General features: G+C 43.8%; 1 protein-coding gene across 3 annotated transcripts in view; it reads left to right on the top strand.

The window, feature by feature from the left end:
* The window catches only part of LOC100343171 (L-lactate dehydrogenase C chain), a 39,571-nt gene extending 19,537 nt beyond the window's left edge, over positions 1–20,034 (top strand). The window contains exons 4-6 of one of the 3 annotated variants that reach the window (XM_089327847.1): positions 10,175–10,292; positions 16,353–16,476; positions 19,660–20,034. In XM_089327847.1, coding sequence (XP_089183973.1) covers positions 10,175–10,292; positions 16,353–16,476; positions 19,660–19,824 — 407 coding nt within the window. In that variant the 3' untranslated portion in view covers positions 19,825–20,034. The remainder of the gene's footprint in view (positions 1–10,174; positions 10,293–16,352; positions 16,477–19,659) is intronic. The other 2 variants (XM_002721365.6, XM_089327845.1) reach the window with 2 other exon arrangements.
* Positions 20,035–21,031: the final 997 nt, after the last annotated feature.

The raw sequence follows: 21,031 nt of genomic DNA, 5'->3' as shown, positions 1-21,031 counted from the left end.
AACTGTAGTCACTTGTTCCTCCTGTCTTCCTGTGCCTGTGACCAGTCTCTCCCCATCATACACTTCCTCTGCCCCTTCCCAGTTTCTGATAGTCACTGTTCGACTCTTTGCTTGTGTATGCTCAACATTTTTAAATTACACACGTGAGTGAAGTTATACATTGTCTTTCTGTGTCTGGTTTATTTCAGTTAGTATAATGTTCCCCAGGTCACAAATGACAAGAATTTCTTTCTTTTTTTCCAACTGAATAGCCTTCCATGGTGTGTGTGTGTGTCTGTGTGTGAGTGTGTGTGTGTGTGTGTATACACATACACATTTTATCCATTCATCTGTCTTTGGAAATTTAGGTTGATTTCTAATCTTGGCTGTTATGAATAGTGTTGCTGTAAATATGAGTGTGTAGCTATCCTTCTGATATAATGATTTCATTTCCTTTGGTTTTATGCCTGGTAGCAGGCTTGCTGGATGCTATGACAATTCTGTTTTCAGTTTTTTAAGACAAAAATATTTTTTTTGCAATTCTGTACTGATTTACATTCTCATCAGCAGTGTATGGGAGTTCTCCTTTGTCCATAACTTCTCCAGCATTTTTTTTCTTGACTTTGAAAGTAGCCATTATAACTACACTAAGATGCCATCTTGTTGTGATTTAATTTGAATATCACTGATCAGTGGTGTTGAGCATCTTTTCATTTACCTGTTGGCCACTTGTATATTTTCTTTTGAGAAATGTCTGTTCAAATCTTTTGCTAATTAATTTTTAAAAATTGAAGTACTTTTTTTTTGCTACTGAGCTGTTTGAGTTCCTCATTCATAGTGTGCACTCTCATGAATTTTTTGATGCTCCCCATGTGGATGAATTTCAAGTTTTTTGTACTAAAATAAAATTACTGAATTACTTTTTTAAAAAGAAAGATTGATTAATTAATTTGAAAGGCAGAGTTTACAGAGAAAGAGAGAGAGAGAGATCTTCTATCCACTGGTTCACTCCCCAGAAGCCAAGAGCCTGGAACTGGAACTCCATCCGTATCTCCCATTCAGGGTTCCAGGTACTTGGGCCATCTTGCACTCCTTTCCCAGGCACATGAGCAGGGAGCTGTATCAGAAGCAGAGCAGACAGGATTTGACTGGCGCTCTGATACAGGATGCCAGCTTCCCAAGTGGCAGCTTAACCTACGGTGTCACAATGCTGTCCCCTATCTTCTGGTTTTGAAATAGAGAAATATACAGTAAGTTAACATTATCTGTCTTCACCCTACTTGCAACAGAATCCCGAACTCCTTGCTCCTATCTAGCTGTAACCGAGTACCTGTCAATCAACTCTTCCCAAATCTCCCTCTTCACTTCCCTCCCCAGCCGATGGTAACCACAGTAACTTCTACTAGATCACATCTTTTAAGATTCCACACATGAGTGAGATCATGTGAGAGTTGTCTTTCTGTGTTTGGTTTATTGCACTTAACATAATGATCTCCAGTTCCTCCTATGTTATTGCAAGTGACAATATTTCATCCCTTTTAGTGGCAGAGTAATATTCCATTGTGTATATGTAGCACATTTTCTTTACCCATGCTTCTGTTGATGAACTCTTCGGTCCTTTCATTTCCTTGCTATTGTCAGTAGTGTGCTACAATAAATATGGGAGTACAGATGTCTCTTTGGCAGATGGATTTCATTTCCCTTGGATAAATACCCAGAAGTGGAATTGCTGAATCATATGGTAGTTCCTCTTTTCCTTTTTTGAGGAATCTCCATACTGTTTTCCACAATAGAAATTTACATTCCCACCAGTCCAGATTCTTAGGCCATCTTCCATTGCCTTTCCAGGCACATTACCAGGGAGCTGGATTGGAAATGGAGCAGCCAGGTACTCAAACCAGTGCTCTGATATGGGATGCAGTGTCACAGGCAGCAGCTTCTCCCCACATTCCCATCCCACTATGGCAAAACACTGGTCTCTCAATACGTATTCTTAGCACCTTTGTCAAAGACTAATTGGCTGTAGATGCATAGTTTTACTTCTAGGGTTTCTATCTAGTCTGTTCCATTGATCTCTTTTATGCCAAATACCATGCGGTTTTAATTACTGTAGCTTTGTAATATATTTTAAAGTCATGTAGTATAATGCCTCCTGCTTTGTTCTTTGTGCTCAAGATTTCTTTGGCTATTTGGGGCCTTTTGTGGTCCTATCAAAATTTTAATAGTGTTTTTTCTAGCTTTGTTAAAAATGACATTGAGATTTTGGTAGGGATTGCATTGAACCTGTAAATTGCTTTGGTAGTATACACATTTTTATTGATTTTCTAATCCATAGACATGGGATTTCTTTCCATTGCTTTGTATCCTCTTTAATGTCTTTCATCAGTGATTTACAGTTTTCATTATAGAGATCTTTCATCTCTTTGGTTAAATTTATTATGATTTATTTGTTTAAAATTATTTTAACTTTTTTGTAGCTGTTGGAGGCTTGGTTGTTTTCTTGATTTACTTTTCGGGTAATTCACTGTTGGTGTGCAATAATGCTACTGATTTGTGTACGTTGACTTTGTATCCTGTGACTTGCTGAATTTATTAGTTTTAAGAGCTTTTTGATGGAGTCTTGGGAGTTAGTTCTCTCTAGATAAGACTGCATCATCTGCGGATGGTGACAGTTTGACATCCTCGTTTCCGATTTGGATGTCCTTTATTTATTTTTCTTGCTCTAGCTAGGGCCTCCAGTACAATGGAGAATGAAAGTGGTGCAAGTAGGCATCCTGTCTCCTTTCAGATATTACAGGGAAAGCTGTCAGCTTTCCCCCATTCAGTATTTTAGCTGTTGGTTTGTTGATTTCTCATATATGGCTTTATGATGTTGAGGTATTTTCCTTATATTCCCAGTTTGGTCCTTTTTTTCATGAAGGGATATTAAATTTTAGCAAATAACACTTCTGCCTTTATTGAGATAATCATGGGATTTTTGTCCTTTGTTCTGTTGCTGTTTGTATTGCACTTAGTGATTTCCATATATTGAACCCTCTTTGTATCCATGGGATGAATCTCGGTTGATCATGGTGAATGGTCTTTCTAAGGTACTGCTCGATTTGGTTTACTAGAATTTTGTTGAGGATTTTTGCATCTGTGTTTATTGTAGCTTTGCTTTGTTGTTGTCAGCAAATGAGGACAATTTAACTTTTTCCTTTCCAATTTGAGGTTCCTTTATTTCTTTTTGTTGCCTAATTTTTTTGAATAGAGTTTCGAGTACTATACTGAATCAAATAGTGAGAGTGGACATCTTTATTTATTTATTTATTTTTTGACAGAGTGGACAGTGAGAGAGAGAGACAGAGAGAAAGGTCTTCCTTTGCCGTTGGTTCACCCTCCAGTGGCCACCGCGGCCGGCGCACCGCGATGATCTGAAGGCAGGAGCCAGGTGCTTATCCTGGTCTCCCATGGGGTGCAGGGCCCAAGCACTTGGGCCATCCTCCACTGCACTCCCTGGCCACAGCAGAGAGCTGGCCTGGAAGAGGGGCAACCAGGACAGAATCCGGCGCCCCGACCGGGACTAGAACCCGGTGTGCCAGCACCGCAAGGCGGAGGATTAGCCTAGTGAGCCGCGGCGCTGGCCAATAGTTTCTTTTAAATCATAAATGGATATTGAATTTTATCAAATGCTTTTTCTTTTATTTTTTTTTTTGTTTTGTTTTTGACAGCCAGAGTTAGGCAGTGAGAGAGAGAGACAGAGGGAAAGAAAGAGAAACGTTTTCCTTCCGTTGGTTCACCCCCCAATGGCCGCCACGGCTGGTGCTGTGCCTATCCGAAGCCAGGAGCCAGGTGCTTCTCCTGGTCTCCCATGCGGGTGCAGGGCCAAGCACTTGGGCCATCCTCCGCTGCACTCCCTGGCCACACCAGAGAACTGGCCTGGAAGGGGGCAACCGGGACAGAATCCGGTGCCCCAGCCGGGACTAGAACCCGGGGTGCCGGCGCCGCAGGCAGAGGATTAGCCTAGTGAGCCTTGGCGCCGGCCTTTCTTTTATTGTTTAAAATTTAAAAAATTATTTTGAAATTAGAGAGAGTGAGAGAGAGTGCGCAACAGCTCGCCCACTCATTGGGATCATTCCTCGAATGCCTGCAATAGGTAGTTTGGGCCTGGGCCTGGGCCTGGGCCAAAGCCAGGAGCCAAGTGCCAGGCATGTGATCGAGGTCTTCACATGAGTGGCAGGAAACCACCGCTTGCCCCACCACCACTACCTCTTAGGGCTTGCTTTGTCAGGAAGCTGGAGTCAGGAGTCAGAGGCAGGCTATGACACCAAGCACTTCAATTTGGGAGGTTGTGTCTTAACCATTACACTAACTACCTACACCCCAAATGCTTTTTCTAGATGATCATATTTTTGTCCTTTATTATGTTAAATATTATACATTACACCTATTGATTTGTATATATGAAACTATTCTTGGATCCTTGGGATGAATCCTACTGATCATGATGAATAATCTTTGTAATATGCTGTTGAATTCAGGTTACTAGCATTTTGTTGAGGATTTTTGCATTTATCTTCATCAGAAATATTGCACTACAGTTTTATTTTTTATCTTGTAAACTTATCTGGTTTTGGTATCATGATGCTGTCTTTGTAGAATGAGTTCAGGAGAATTCCTTCCACTTCAGTTATTAAGCATAGTTTGAGGTAAATTGTCATTGGTTCTTATTTAAATGTTTGGTAGAATTCAGCAGTGAGGCTATCAAGTCCTGGGATTTTTTGATACATTTTTTGTTGATTTATAGATTTTTCATTTTATACTGATTTCTGCTTGTTGATCATTAATGGTTTGTTCAGACTTTCTATTTCTTCATTATTCAATCTTGGTATGTTCTGTGTGATTGACAGTTTATTTATGTGAAAGGCAGAGGTACACAGAGAGGGAGAAACAGAGAAAGAGAGATCTTTGATCCACTGATTCACTCTCCAAATAGCTGCAACAACCAGAGCTGTGCCCGTGTGAAGCCGGAGCCAGGAGCTTCATCCATGTCTCTCACGTAGGTGACAGGGGCCCAAACACTTGGACTGTATTCTGCTGCTTTTCTTAGGCCATTAACAGGGAGCTGGATTGGAAGTGAAACAGCCAGGACATGAATTTGCGCTGCTGTGGAATGCTGGTATCACAGGTGGCTTTATCTTCTATGCCACAATGCTGGCCCCTTAGATAATATTTTTTTATTTAAAGTCTACTTTTTAAAATAATTTATTTATGTATTTGAAAGTCAGAATTACAGAGAGAGAAGGAGAGACAGAGAGATCTTCCACTCACTCGCTCACTCCCCAAACAGCCGCAATGTCCAGGGCTGGGCCAGGCTGAAGCCAGGAGTCAGGAGCTTCATTTGGGTCTCCCATGGGGGTATAAGGGCCTAAGGACTTGGGCAATTCTCCAATGCTTTCCCAGGTGTGTTAGCTTGGAGCTGGATTGGAAGTGGAGCAGCCAGGACTCAAGTAGGTACCTATATGGGATGCCAGCACTGCAGGTGGCAGCTTAATTCTGTGTGCCACAGCACCACCCCTAAAGTTTGTTTCATTTGATGTAAATGTATCTACTCTTGCTGCTGACTTTAGGTTTCCATTTTCATGGAATATCTTTTTCTATCTCTTGTCTTTCAGTCTGTGTGTGTGACCTTAAAGGTGAAGTGAGTTTCTTTTAGATAGTTTCTATTAGGTTGGATCTTGCTTCTTTATACATTCAGCCATTGTGTGTCTTTTTTATATTTTAATTTACTTGAGATAGACCAAAAGAACTCATCCACTGATCCATTGCCCAGATGGCCACCACAGCTGAGGGCTGACCAGGTCCAGAACCAGGGGTTGGAAGCACAATCCAGGTCTCCCACAAAAGTGACAGGATCCCGGTTACTTGAACCATCATTGTTGCCTCCTACAATCTGTATTGGTGGGAAGCTGGAAATGTGAGCTGACAATGAAACCGAGGCACTGTGATGTGGGACATGGGTATTTCAACCGCTAGGCTAAATGTTTTCTTTTTTTCCCTCTTCTGACTATGTTATTTCAAAAGATTTGTCTTTGGGTCATGAGTTTTTTTTTTCTTTAGCTAATCTGCCTTTTTTTTTTTTTTTTTTAATTTATTTATTTATTTGAAAGGCAGAGCTACGGAAACAGAGAGGGAGAGACACAGAGAAAGGTCTCCTCTCCACTGGTTCATTCCCCAGATGGCCACAACAGCCAGGGCTATGCCAGGCTAAAGTTCTGTTCAGGTCTCCCATGTGGGTGGCAGGAGCCCAAGTTCCTGGGCCATCTTTCACTGCTTTACCAGGTGCATTAGCAGGGAGTTGGGTTGGAAGTGGAGCAGCCAGGGCTCAAACTGGTGTCTATATAGGATTCCAGCATCTCAGATGGCAGCTTTACCCACTACACCACAGTGCGGTCCCTTCTCATCTGGTTTTGATGCTTTCAGTTGAATTCTTATTTCATGCATTGAAGTCTTTAGTTACAAGGTTACACTTAGTTTTTTGTTATTTTTCTTTTCTTTTTTTTAATATTTATTTATTTGAAAACAGAGAGCAGGAGAAACAGAAAAAGAGGTATCTTCATTCTGCTGGTTCAGTCCCTAAGTGGCCGCAATAGCCAGGGCTGGGTCCAGCCAAAGCTGGGGGTCAGGAACTCCATCTGGGTCTCCCATATGGGTGGCAGGGGCTCAAGTACTTGAGCCACTATCTGCTCCTTCCAAGGTGCACTAGCAGGGAGCCATATTGGAAGCAGGGGAGCTGGAATGTGAAATGGCACTCCAGAGTGGGGTGTGGGCATCCCAAGTGGCAGCTTAACTCCCCTGCCACCATGCCCACCTTGCTGTTCTTTAGAGAGAGAAAGACGGAGAGGGGGAAAAGAGAGGAATATAGTGATAGAAAACTTTCATCTGCTGCTTTACTCTTCAAATGCCTTCAGTGGCCAGGGATGGGTCAGGCTGAATCCAGGAGCCAGGAACTCAATCCAGGTCTCTCACATGGGTGGCAGGGGTTCAACTGCTTAAGCTATCACCACTGCCTCCCCAGGGTCTGCATTAGCAGGAAGCTGAAGTCAGGAGCTGGAGCTGGATCTGGGTGTCTAACCCAGTACTCCCATGGAATGCAGTTGTCTTAACTGGCATCGTAACCACCAGGCTAAATACTTGTCCCTGGCTTTTCTTTTCTTTAAATAAAATCTGTTTCCTTAATGAAGTTTGCATTTAGATCACAAAATATTTTCTTGGTTTTGCTGAATTGCTTATATGTATTCTCTTGTATCTTGATTCCTTAGGATCATTATTTTGAATTCCTTTTCAGACCTTTCATAAATGTCTTTCATTGAGTTCAGTTACTGGTGAGTTATTGTTGTTTGGCAGTGTCTTATTTTCTTTTTTTTTTGTTATGCATTTTGTGTCCTTGCATTGATATCTGTTCATCTGATCTGTACACTATCTCTTGAGATTTTATGGAGTAGCTTTTGTAGGGAATGATTTTCACCTGTAGAATTGTCCTAAGGTGTTGGTTGGGTAGGGTGTGTTGGTTTGGGTTTCACATAGGCACAGTAGTGTAGTCTCTGTAGGGTTGTTTCAGCTGTAGTCCGTGTCAGCAGTGTCTAAGTGTACCTCAATTGACTGGCTGTGGGTCTGTGCAGTTGCTCTGCCAGTTAAGCATGGCTTCTTGGCTGAAGGATGGCTCAAGGCCCAGGTGGTATGTGGCACTGTCCACACTGTGGGTGGAAACCGTAAGATCCTGGGCATATAGCGGCTGACTGGGCTCTGTGTGGGTCATGGCTATTCTGCTGGGCCTGGGCTCCCCATAATGGAGTCATGGTGCTGTAGCTACATGTGTGAGCACAGATCAGTGGCATAGCATGTCAGGATGGAGCAATAGCATGACTACTGGCTCCTTCTAGTAATGGCTTTCGTGCTGAGATGGAACTGTACAGCAGCAGCCTGGGTCCCAGGGAGCTGGGAGCACAATGTAGACCACTTTTCAGAACTGTTTATGTCGCTCCCCCTCTTCGTGGAGGAACGACACAGGACCCTGCGCTGTTCTTTTGTCTGCTCGGCCCTCCCCGGGTTTGCTGCTGGTTCTTCCCGGGTTGGCTGCCGTCCCTCCACCTCCGTGGAAGGGCGGTTCCCCCTGCCACTTTCCCCACTTCCGCGGGGGAGTGGCACACCGCCGGCCGGCTCTCTCGGGGGCTGCTCGGATGTTCCTCAGGTGTTCCTGATGCATGTTGTCTCTCTCCTCCTTTATAGTCCTCTTCCACCAATCCCAACTCTGCTACCCACACACCGAGTACGCTGCTCTCCTCCAATCAGGAGCAGGATCAGCTCCTGCAGGTTACTGGTCGAACTGGAGGCAGCTGTGTAAAAGTTGTTTACTCCTCTCCCAGCGCCATATTGTGGGAGAGCAGATGCATAGAATAAGTCTTAATTCCAGTAACTTCGTCTAGTCCGAGTTGCTCCCCACAGTTTAATCCTGTGTGTTACAGGCAGCTCCCTAGATGATGCTGAAGGACAACTCCAAGGATTTCAGGATTCTCCCGCAGTAACAATGTACATGAGGAGCAATGCTGTGGTCCAGCAGGTTAAGCCACTGCTTGGATGCCAGAGTCCCGTGTTAGAGTGCTGGCTGGTTTGAGTCCTGGCTATTCAGCTTCCAATCCAGCTTCTTGCTATGTGCGTGAGAAGGCACCTGATGAGGTCCAAATACTAAGTCCCTGCCTCCCACATAGGAGACTCATATATGAAATTCCTGGTTCCTGGCTTCAGCCTGGCTCAATTCTGGCTGTTACAGGCATATGGGGAGTGAAACAGTGGGTGGAAGATATCTGTCCTCCTTTCTCTGTCACTCTGCCTTTGATCTGACTTAGACAAATACTTCTTTGACTAGTGCCTTAAATTGACCATACTGGTTCATGTTATTATCATAACCCAGATATTCTTCCTGAAGGTCATTAAAAATAATTTTCTACATTTAATACTCCATGACTTTATTTCTGTGAAAATAGTATATTCTGAATAGTATTAATTTGAATGTATTTACTCTTCTATATAGAGTGATTTTCTTTTGTTTCTCTTTTTCTTCTTTCTTTTGGATCAATTAAATTCCTCTACTACTTTGGAGTATACATTCACCTTGTAAATGGTCATCAGTAATTTTTTAAAAAGATTTATTTATTTATTTGAAAGGCAGAGTTACAGAGAAGCAGAGGCAAAGAGAGAGAGAGAGAGAGAAAGAGAGAGGGAGAGAGAGAGAGGTCTTCCATCCACTGGTTCACTCCCCAGTTGGCTGAAATGGCTGGAGCTGTGACGATCTGAAGCCAGGAGCAAGGAGCTTCTTCCGGGTCCAACACGGGTGCAGAGGCCCAAGGGTTTGGGCCATCTCATAGTTTCCCAGGCCATAGCAGGGAGCTGGATTGGAAGTGGAGCGGCCAGGACTCGAACCAGCACCCATATGGGATGCTGGCACTGCAGGCGGCAGCTTTACCTGCTTTGTCACAGCGCTGACCCCCATCAGTAAATTTTAAGCACTCATACTAAATATCTTCTAAGTAATTATCATCTTTAAGTTTGATCACCTTCTTTCTGCCACATATGTAATTATTAGTACCTTCCCTGGTTCCATCCTGTTTTTATATCTTGCAAGGTACTTATTGTTCAGTAGCCAATACTTGGTTTGATCTGTGTACATATTTGCCAATTTCATTGCTTATCTTTATGTGTGGCATACAACTCCTTTCTCTGGAGTTGGTTTGTTTCCTCCTGTTGGTGGTGTTTATATGAGAGTGTTTGTCTCACTGCATTCCAGAATCACTGTTTAAGTGGACATGAGATTCCAGACTGATAGTTATTCCGCCTCAGCTCTTTGCTACAATTAAGAATATGGTGCTATTTTGTATTCTTTTCTTTCTTGTTGTTTATATTTTATCTTTCCTATCAGTCCTTTTCTTTGTGAAGTAAGCGTTTCTTATATTGCTTAAAAATGCCTCTTATACCATACAGTTATAATTGAATTCTATACATTTTATAATACTGTATAATTTTATTTTTTATATTTCCATCTTTAGTCAATCTGAAACTTACTTTATGTATGGTGTAAGGCAATAACCTAGCTTAAAATAAACTCCAACAACTTTTGTAATATTAGCAACAAATTTATTCTGAGATACATATTTTTTAGTGCCTTTATGGAGTGGAGTGAATGTTGCTGGAGTTGCTCTGAAGTCTCTGGACCCTAAATTAGGAACTGACTCAGACAAGGAGCAGTGGAAAACTATTCATAAACAAGTTGTTGAAAGGTAATAGCTCTCATTCAATTTCTTAATTCCATAATAATTAATATTAGGAATAAACTTCACAGGCAAAAAATTGGTGCTTTGCATTTTGTGAGGCCAGTAACACTAGGCTTCTGAAAATCCATAAATTCAGATTTATAGTATGCATGTCTTCTTTTGGGGCATATTTTTTTTAAAGGAAAAGCACCTATCCTTTCAGAGAAACTCATATCTGAGGGATAATAAGACTTGGTGAGTATGAGCATGGACTTTGGAGCCAGGTTGCCCATGTTTTAAACTGGCCTTCACCATTTTTTAAAAGACAATTTTATTTGTTTTTCATTTTATTTGAAAGGAAGAGACAGATGGACAAAGATCTGCTGGTGTACTTCCCAAATGCCCACAACAGTCAGGGCTAAGCTAGGCTGTAGCCAGGAGCCTGAAACCAAGTCTAGGCCTCACAAATGGGTGGCAGGGATCCAAGTACGTGAGCCATCATCTGCTGCCTCCCAGGGTCATGTTAGCAGGAAGCTGGATAAGAAGCAGAGGAGCCAGGCCTTGAACCAGGCACTCCAATATGGAATGTGGGCATTCCAGGTAGAGTCTTCTTTGTTTTTTGTTTTAAATATCTATTTATTTGCAAGGCAGAGATAAAGCGAAAGAGAAGGGGAGAGAGAGAGATACTTTCCATCTACTGGTTCACTCCCCAAATGGACACATGGACAGGGTTGGGCCAGGCCAAAGCCAGGAGCTAGGAGCTTCTTCCAGGTCTCCCAGGTGGGTGGCAGTGGCCCAAGGAGTTGGGCCATCTTCTACTGCTTTCCCAGGTGCATCAGCAGGGAGCTAGATCAGAAGTGGAGCAACCAGGATGATGGATGCTGGCACTGCAGGTGGCTTAACCTTCTATGCCACAGTGCCAGCCCCTAGGTGATATCTTACACACTGTGCCAAACTCCTGCCCCATCTTCACTATTTATTAGTGGTGTAATATTGGGAAATTATTTGAAGTATCAAAATTTCAATGTACTCATCTTTTTTTTAATAAAGATTTATTTATTTATTTATTTATTTATTTATATGAAAGAGTTACACAGAAAAGAGAAGGAGAGGCAGAAATAGAGAAAGAGGTCTTCCATCTGCTAGTTCACTCCCCAGTTGGCTACAATGGCCAGAGCTGCGCTGATCCGAAGCCAGGAGCCAGGATCTTCTTCCGGGACTCCCACGTGGGTGCAGGGGCCCCAGGACTTGGGCCATCCTCTACTGCTTTCCCAGGCCATAGCAGAGAGATGGATCAAAAGTGGAACAGCTGGGACTAGAACTGGCACCCATATGGGATGTCGGCACTGCAGGCGGTGGCTTTACCTGCTACGCCACACTGCCGGCCCCTGTACTCATCTTTAAAGTGCAAATAATTATAGAAGCTGTTTCTTAGGACTATTATGAAGAGTAAATGAATTCATTTAACATGTAGAATCATATCTTGGAGCTTACTAAGTGTTTATCATATGATTTGATGAGGGTCAGAAATCAACAGGTGTTTCTATGAATGAAGCATCTGACGCCATATAGGCATACATCAGCCTTTACAGCACATGTGATTTTCCATGAATCAGCCCAGTTATGTGTTAATATAAGTTACCTAACCTATAAATCACTTTTGGATAATCACACTTTGGAATATTATACCTAAAAATGCCACAAGTCTACCATGAGAGTACTTCAAAAAGTTCACAGAAAATATGGAATTAAGATGTTTATTTTGGTGCAAAAATTGAAATCTATGCACAGTTTTTTTTTTAAAGATTTATTTATTTATTTGAAAGAGCTACACAGAGAGAGGAGAGGCAGAGAGAGAGAGAGGTCTTCCATTTGATGGCTCATTCCCCAATTGGCTGCAATGGCCAGAGCTGAGCCGATCTAAAGCCAGGAGCTTCTTCCAGATCTCCCACGCAGGAGCAGGGGCCCAAGGATTTGGGCCATCCTCCACTGCTTTCCCAGGCCATAGCAGAGAGCTGGATAGGAAGTGGAGCAGCCAGGACTTGAACTGGCACCCATATGGGATGCCAGCACTTCAGGCCAGGGTGTTAACCCTCTGTGCCACAACGCCAGCCCACATGCACAGTTTTTTGATAATATGCATTTCCATGAACTCTTTGAAGATCTTTCATATGTGTACTTACAGTAACAACACTACAAAAATGTGTAAGAACTGAGGAAGAGACTAATAAGCTACATAATTATGTGATTATGGGTGAGTCTTATTCTCTAAATGCCTTTTAATTTGAAAAGTTAAAACTACACTCAGAACACTAAATTGCTTAGTGGCAAACTGAAGGCCATCATCCGTTACTCCTGGATTTTTGGAAGGGTTCATACCTGCTGTTAACCCTTTACCCATGGTACCTTTCCATGACCTTGGGGCGCTACCATCATGTCCTGTGTTACTCAGAGTTCCACTGCAAACATGAATGCATATTTTATACTTAGAAAAAGACAAGTTAGTACAGCTACACCACGAGGATCTGTAAGATCCAGGAAGTAAGCAGAATCTCTCACGGGTAGTTTTGGTAGTCCTTGGCTGATTGTACTTCCCCTTCCTCTTTTGTTTACTGCGCTTTATTAGAGGTGTTCATAGGCACATTTAATTGTGTGTTCTATATTCTACAGGAGATCTGTTTCTTCTCCTGGCCAGGCTATTTCCATAGGGATCACATCAATAGGAAATTATACATCAGTTGGCCCAAATATCTTTTCACTTTGGTAGTAATTATTGGCATGTTATTTTGTTAAATTTCCTTAGTGGAACCTACCAAGGCTTTTCTATTTTCTTATACCTAATAGCTTTGCATGAGAGGTTGACTCTTATTAAAATTAATGTCTATCAAGCATGATACCAGTACAATGTTACAGTGTTCCTTCTTATTCTTTTTAATAGGAGTGTTTCTTACTCCTATATTTTCAGTTATAGGGCCATAGATGCCAGTTGATTGGGGATATGACTAATCTGGAGGCACAAGCATACCACAGCCACTGAGGAACGTGTTTTAACCGATACTGGTGTGTAGTTCCGTGGTGCAGCCCATCTACCTCCTACAGTGATGTTACACTGTTGGTTTTTTTGCCTACCCAATTCCTAATAGTTGTACATTGGGAATGTTAGTTTCTTTTTAATTTGACACACTGTTGCTATAAGGAAATAAAAATCAAGACCACATTTCTGCTGGCGCTGTGGCTCACTTGGCTAATTCTCCACCTGTGGCGCCGGCACCCTGGGTTCTAGTCCTGGTTAGGGCGCCAGATTCTGTCCTGGTTGCTCCTCTTCCAGTCCAGCTCTCTGCTGTGGCCTGGGAAGGCAGTGGAGGATGGCCCAAGTGCTTGGGCCCTGCACCCGCATGGGAGACCAGGAGGAAGCACCTGGCTCTGGCTTTGGATTGGCGCAGCGTGCCGGCCGAGGCAGCCATTTGGGGGTGATGAACCAACAGAAAAAGGAAGACCTTTTTCTCTCCTACTGTCTAATTCTGCCTGTCCAAAACAAAAACAAAAACAAAAACAAAAACAAAACTGCATTTCCCATTGAAATCCTGTAGGATCTGAATACCTAATTGTGGGGAGCAACTGAGACTAGACTAAATTACTGGAACTAAGACTAATTCTGTGCATCTGATCTCCCACCATATGGCGCTGAGAGAGAGCAAACAACTTCTACGCAGCTGCCTCACCAATTCGACTAACAAGCGGCAGGAGCTGATCCTGCCCCTGATTGGAGGAGAGCAGCGTGCTCAGTGCCTGGGGACAGAACGCCAGGAGAGTTGGGATTGGTGGAAGAGGACTATAAAGGAGGAGAGAGACGACATGTACCGGGAACACCTGAGGAACATCTGAGCAACCCCTGAGTGTGCCGCTCCTCCGCAGAAGGCGGGGCAGCAAACCCGGGAAGGGCTGGGCAAAAAGAACAGCACAGGGTCCGGTGTCATTCCTCCGCGAATGGGAGAGCAACACTAATATTGTAAAATGTTATAGATCAGGATTCATTCCAGTTACTACTTTGAACTCTGTGTGTCCAAAATTAAATTATTTACCCATTTATGATTTAGTATAGGGCCTATACTTAATAAAGAATTCTAAAGTATTTATCCAAAAACTAACTTTTTTATACTATTAGCCTCTGATTTCCCAGGGCCTCTCCCAACAATTGCAGGGGTATGAGTGATGATTTACTAGGATGTTCTTCCAGGTTCCTAGCAGGGCACTCAGTTTACAGTATGGATCAGTTTTTGTCTTAAAATACCAGACTTGGGGCCGGTGCTGTGGTGTAGCAGGTTAAGCCACCACCTGCAAAGCTAATATTCCATATGGGTACCTGTTTGAGTCCTGGTTGTTCCACTTCCAGTCCAGCTCCCTGCTAATTGTCTGGGAAAGCAGTGGAGAATGGCTCAAGTGCATGGGCCCCTGAACCCATATGGGAGACCTGGATGAAGTTCCTGGCTTCTTGCTTCAGCCTGGCCCAGTCCTGGCTGTTGCAACCATTTGAGGAGTGAACCAGAAGATGAAAGTTCTGTCTGTCTGTCTGTCTGTCTCTCTGTCTAACTATGCCTTTCAAATAAATAAACCTTAAAAAAAAAATGCGCCTTAAAACTGCTTGTTCTATTCATGCCTTTACCCTTCCTTTGACCCCCAGCAGTTTTATTTTTCAGCAGGATGGTTCATAGCAACTAAATGATCACATATTTAGCCATTTTCTTCTTAACTTTCTTCCCTTCTCAGTCCATTCTGTTCATTCCTGAGAGGATAAATCTGCCATCCAGATTTCACTGGTGAGATTTGTCCCCAGTTGTCTACTGCAGTCCTCCCCTCCCCTCCCCTCCCCTCCCCTCCCCTCCCCTCCCCTCCCCTCCCCTCCCCTCTCCTCTCCTCTCCTCTCCTCTCCTCTCCTCTCCTCTCCTCTCCTCTCCTCTCCTCTCCTCTCCTCTCCTCTCCTCTCCTCTCTTTCTGACAGTCACTAGGCAGGATCTGCTCCCCTTTTCTTTTACTTACTGTAGCCCCACAGTATCTTGGTCATATTGAATTGAAGGTCTTACAGTACTTCTGACATCAATCCACACAGCTTTTAATGGTGACTCTGGGTTGGGGACTGGCAGATAAATCACAGGACACCTCAGTAGACGTAGTCTGGGCTCAGCTTCCTTGTATTGGTCTGTGTGCACAGTAACCTTACCTTGTGCAAGCAAGTGTGTTATATGCAGTCCTGGGTCAGGGTGGTTCTAAGACCTCCTGACAGGGAAGATGACGCTGGGCATTCTGTTTCTTGTCCTGCAATGTTCCTCAAAACTAGACTCAGTGCAAGGGACAACCTCTTTGTCCTATAAATTTGACTGCCAGTTCAAACCTGAAATCACGGTTGATAGTAATGCCAAAATAGAAGTGAAATGCATATTTATTGTAGAAAATTTAAAAGTCCAGGAAAGTAGAAAGAAAGCTCACATGTAGACCTGTCATTCAAAAATAATCACTGTTAGTAACTAGGAGAATTGGTGTAATTCTGAAGTTCCTATAAAATATTTTATAATCCAGAGATAAGAAAGTATATAATGTTCAATTTTCCTTTGAAAATATATTATAAACATACCTCTGTATCCATTTGCTGTTGGTTTAATGACCTATTCATCAGAAAAATCTGTACACATCATGAAGCTATATACAGTCACATTGGCACACTTGTAAGAATTTTAAATTTTCAGAGAGATATATATGATAACTTTCAAGGTGATGAGACTCTATGTTTGGATATTTAAGCAACAATACAAAATATTAAAAATTAGTTCTATTTTGAGTGGCATATATCTTAGTACTCTATTTTTATGATAAAAGACAGTTGTATTCTTATTTAAAGTGAGCAGTGAGATTTTGTAAGATGAACATAGAAACTTTTATTGCCTATTCATAAGTAATTTCTAGAAGAAATCTCTGATAAAATTTTAATAGAGTGGCATTGACATGAAGATTGCTTCAAAACAGATAGTTGAGAATTTTATGCTTTCTCTGAGTTGACTTCTTATGCATTTGCTTTCCTTTCTACAATGGTAGTGCCTATGAGATTATCAAGCTGAAGGGATATACCTCCTGGGCTATTGGACTGTCTGTGACAGATCTAGTAGGATCAATTCTGAAAAATCTTAGGAGAGTGCATCCTGTTTCCACTATGGTTAAGGTAGGTTAAATTAAATCTATGTCTTGACTTTACTATTTATTGAGTCCCTAGTATGTGCCAGAAATTGTATAAAATGTTGAGGATATAATATCTAATTTCACAGTTTAGTAAAAGAAATGAACTTAATAAAATACACAAGTAAGCATGGTAGCAGATTGTGGTGTGTGTTGTGATGAAAAACTGTGGAGGAGGGGCTGGCGCTGTGGCATAAAAGGTTAAGCCTCTGCCTGCAACGCTGGCATCCCATTTGGGTGCCCGTTCAAGTCCCAGCTGCTCGACTTCTGACCCAGATCCCTGCTAGTGGCCTGGTAAAGCAGTGGAGGATGGCCCAGGTGGCCTATGTGGGAGATCCAGATGAAGCTCCTGTCTCCTGGCTTCGGCTGGCCTAGCCCTGAGTCACTGTGGCCATTTGAGGAGTGAACCAGTGGATGGAAGATCTCCCTCTCCCTCTCTTTCTGTTTCTCTGCCTTTCAAATAAATAGATCTTAAAAAAAAAAAAAATGGAAACAGTGTGGAGGAGTAGAAATAGTCAACAGGAGAGCTTCACGACACTGAGGAAAGGCATGGGTGGTAGGCAGGGAAGACTTCCTAAGGAAGTAAAACAAGGTCAATCTGAATGATGAGTTGCAGTTAATCTGGAAGGCTGGACTAATATTCCAAGCAGAGGGAACATGTGCAGAGGATGTGAGGGAGGTCTAAGTACAGGGCACTGGGGGATCTGAAGTAAGTTCAGTTTGTGAAGTGCATAGCGTAAAGGGAAGTGTGTGTGATGAGGTTAGGAAAGTCCAGAATCAGACCGCTGGAAGTCTGACAAATGGGGTTTGGGGAAAGTGAGGGCTGGGATTTTTTGGTGTTGCTGGAAAGATTTCTGTGGCTGTGATGGAGAGAACAGACTTGAAGCGGATGTGAGTCTGTATAGACAAACTTGTTAAGAGGCTGTCTAGCTCAGAGTAGAGAGGGTGACAATTGTGCAGGTGAAGAGAAGAGGACGAATCGGAGATGGGCTGTATTTAGGAAATAAAAGTCATGGGGCTTAGCAGTGGAATGAGGGGAAGTGAAGAGAGAAGTCATCCTTGGGTTTCTGTTTGCACACTTAGGTGGTGAAATTATTCCCTGAGGCAGGGACTACTCAAAATAAGGTTTGAAGATCATATTTGCAGTTTTGATGAGTTGAATCTGGGATGCCTTTGAGGAATCTGCATTGGCAGTTGGGCCCTTGTTCTGGGATACAGAGGGAACTCATAAAAGAGTTTTGGGTTGGAGATATGAATATGAGCACCATGAGCATGTAACCACAGCATTAGTTCTCTTTTCATTAAAAGGCATAGGAGCAAATTTAAAGTAGTTTAAGCAGAAAAAAAAGATACTGACTCATGTAACTATATATGAATAAATTATTAAAAATAAAGACTTGGCCGGCACTGTGGCTCACTTGCCTAATCCTCCCTGTGGCGCCGGCACCCCGGGTTCTAGAGCCGGTTAGGGTGTTGGATTCTGTCCCGGTTGCTCTTCTTCCAGTCCAGCTCTCTGCTATGGCCCGGGAGTGCAGTGGAGGATGGCCCAGGTGCTTGGGCCCTGCACCCCATGGGAGACCAGAAGGAAGCACCTGGCTCCTGGCTTCGGATTGGTGCAGCACACCAGCCGTTGCGGCCACTGGGGGGTGAACCAACGGAAAAAAGGAAGACCTTTCTTTCTGTCTCTCTCTCTCTCTCTCTCACTGTCTAACTCTGCATGTCAAAAAAAAAAAAAAAAAGACATAAAAATACTTATACAAACTGAAAAAATGGGCAAAATGGCTTAAGATACGGTAGAGGGGTTAGAGAATGATGTCATAGGATGTAAGTTGGGTGTGGAGGAACCACATGACAAGGTCCAGGGTGATTGGAGTGGGAAGAGAAAGTGCTGTGAGCTGAAGTCAAGAAACTGGACAGAGAGGGAACTGCTTGGCTTATCTGTGTGGACAGTGACGTCAACAGTGATAATGGCAGACATGGAGATGTACAGGGAAGACCGTGGGCCGTGTGGCGGAGTCTTCTGAATGAGATGGAGTAACCAGGACGATAGCAGGACGGGGAGATCTAAGAGGAGCCTCAAAGGAGAACAACAAAAGGGAGAATAATGTTGTGCTTCCACAAGACCAGGGGGCTCAGGATTTGGAAGAGGCAATGAGGAGTCCACAGTGGATACCACACACCAGTGGGGAGATCAACAGTGACCCCCACAGGGCTCCTAGGCAGTGCCAGTGAGTGGTCCAAGAAGAGGTTGATTTAATGGCCTTTACTAAACAAGTCAGTGGGCAAGTTGCAGGTGTTTAAAATTTATCTGTTTATTGGGGTGGGGAGAGAGAAAGAGAGAGAGAGGGAGAGAGAGAGGGAGAGAGACTTCTGTCTGCTGATTCATCACCCAAAGGCTGCAGCAGCAGGGGCTCAAAGCCAGGAGCCAGAAACTCAATCCAGGTCTCCAGTGGGCATGGCAGGAGCCCAATTATTTGAGCTGTAACCACTGCTAGAGTCTGCATTAGCAGCAAGCTGGAATCAGGAGTTGGATCTGGGAACTGAACCTAGGAACTCCAAAGTGTGACACAGAAAGGTGACTTGGTGAGGGCAAGTGTATGTTTTTGGTTCTTGTAAAGGCCTATGAGCGCATTCTTCATGTCATTGAATCTAAATTCACATGACCATAGGACGTGCCTGGGTTTTGTTGACAATTACTCTATTGCTCTCTGCATTATCATTTTTTCCCAAATGTTTGTTTATTTTAAAGGCAGAGTGACGAGGGGGAGAGTGAGTGAGCAAGAGAGCTTTCATTTGCTGGTTCACTCTCCAAATGCAAGCAACAGCCAAGGCTAGGTCAGAGCAAGACCAGGAGCCAGGAGCTCCTTCTAGGTCTCCCATGAAGGTGGCAGGAACCCAGGTTTTTGAGCCATCACCTTCTGCATCCCAGGCACATTAGCAGGAAGCTGGATCAGAAGCACAGAGGAACCTGGACTTGAACCAGGCACCCTGATATGGGATGCAGGCATCCAAGTGGTGGCTTAACCAGCTGCGCCCTGGCGCCTGCCCGCCTGGGTGGTTCTTGCTGAGTGCTAGCCCCCTCTCAGTCTCTCAGTAGACACAGAAGCTCTCTTGCACAGCTGCTTCTCCTTCTCAGGTGACTGACCATTAATCCCCCCTTGCCTTTCAGGGCTTATATGGAATAAAAGAAGAGATCTTCCTCAGCATCCCTTGTATCTTGGGGCGGAATGGTGTCTCGGACATTGTGAAAGTGAACTTGAGTTCTGAGGAGGAGACCCTTTTCAAGAAGAGTGCAAACACACTGTGGGATGTCCAGAAGGACCTAGTATTTTAAAGCCATTCATTCTCCTGCTGTCTCATAGAAAAGGAGATAGTAGGCTGTATATTTTACATTTTGAAAATATTTTTATCTTACCTGTAAAATAAAAAAAACCAACATTGGAGACCTGTGATGTAACTTGTCCCTGAAGATGAGAAACAGGAGTGGTGAAGAGGTTTTTCCTCTTGATGTAGCTCTGTTCTAATGACAGCCAGTCTGCCATGAGTAATAGTTACCAGCAGGGCTACCCCTACAGCATAATCGTAACTACCTATGATAACATAGAACTTAGAACTCTTCTCAGCCGGCGCCGTGGCTCAATAGGTTAATCCTCCACCTTGCGGCGCCGGCAAACCGGGTTCTAGTCCCGGTTGGGGCGCCGGATTCTGTCCCGGTTGCCCCTCTTCCAGGCCAGCTCTCTGCTATGGCCAGGGAGTGCAGTGGAGGATGGCCCAGGTGCTTGGGCCCTGCACCCCATGGGAGACCAGGAAAAGCACCTGGCTCCTGGCTCCTGCCAGGATCAGCGCGGTGCGCCGGCTGCAGCGGCGGCCATTGGAGGGTGAACCAGCGGCAAAGGAAGACCTTTCTCTCTCTGTCTCTCTCTCTCACTGTCCACTCTGCCTGTCAAAAAAAAAAAAAAAAAAAAAAAAAGAACTCTTCTCACGAGACAGTACTCTTTTTTTTTTTTGACAGAGTGGACAGTGAGAGAGACAGAGAGGAAGGTCTTCCTCTGCTGTTGGTTCACCCTCCAATGGCCGCTGTGGCCAGTGCGCTACGGCCGGCGCACCACGCTGATCAGATGGCAGGAGCCAGGTACTTCTCCTGGTCTCCCATGGGGTGCAGGGCCCAAGTACTTGGGCCATCCTCCACTGCACTCCCTGGCCACAGCAGAGAGCTGGCCTGGAAGAGGGGCAACCGGGACAGAATCCGGCACCCCGACCGGGACTAGAACCCGGTGTGCCGGCGCCGCAAGGTGGAGGATTAGCCTAGTGAGCCGCGGCGCCGGCCAGTACTCTTTCTAATATTGAAATTTCATCTTGTGATTTCTCCTGGTAGGAAACCAACATGTTCACTTTGTATTACTTCATGTGTCTGTATAAACTTTACTAGATACCTGTTTCTAAGACCATGGGTGTCAGAAGGAAAAATGGAGGTATAACTTTATGATGTGAAAATGTCTCAAGGAGATGATATATTCAACTGCAGTATATGCAGCTCCAAT

Source organism: Oryctolagus cuniculus, chromosome 1 (assembly GCF_051225735.1).
Source record: "Oryctolagus cuniculus isolate XC-2025 breed Fujian yellow rabbit chromosome 1, ASM5122573v1, whole genome shotgun sequence".
Taxonomy (NCBI): Eukaryota; Metazoa; Chordata; class Mammalia; order Lagomorpha; family Leporidae; genus Oryctolagus; species Oryctolagus cuniculus.
This window is presented reverse-complemented; position numbering and strand designations above follow the sequence as displayed.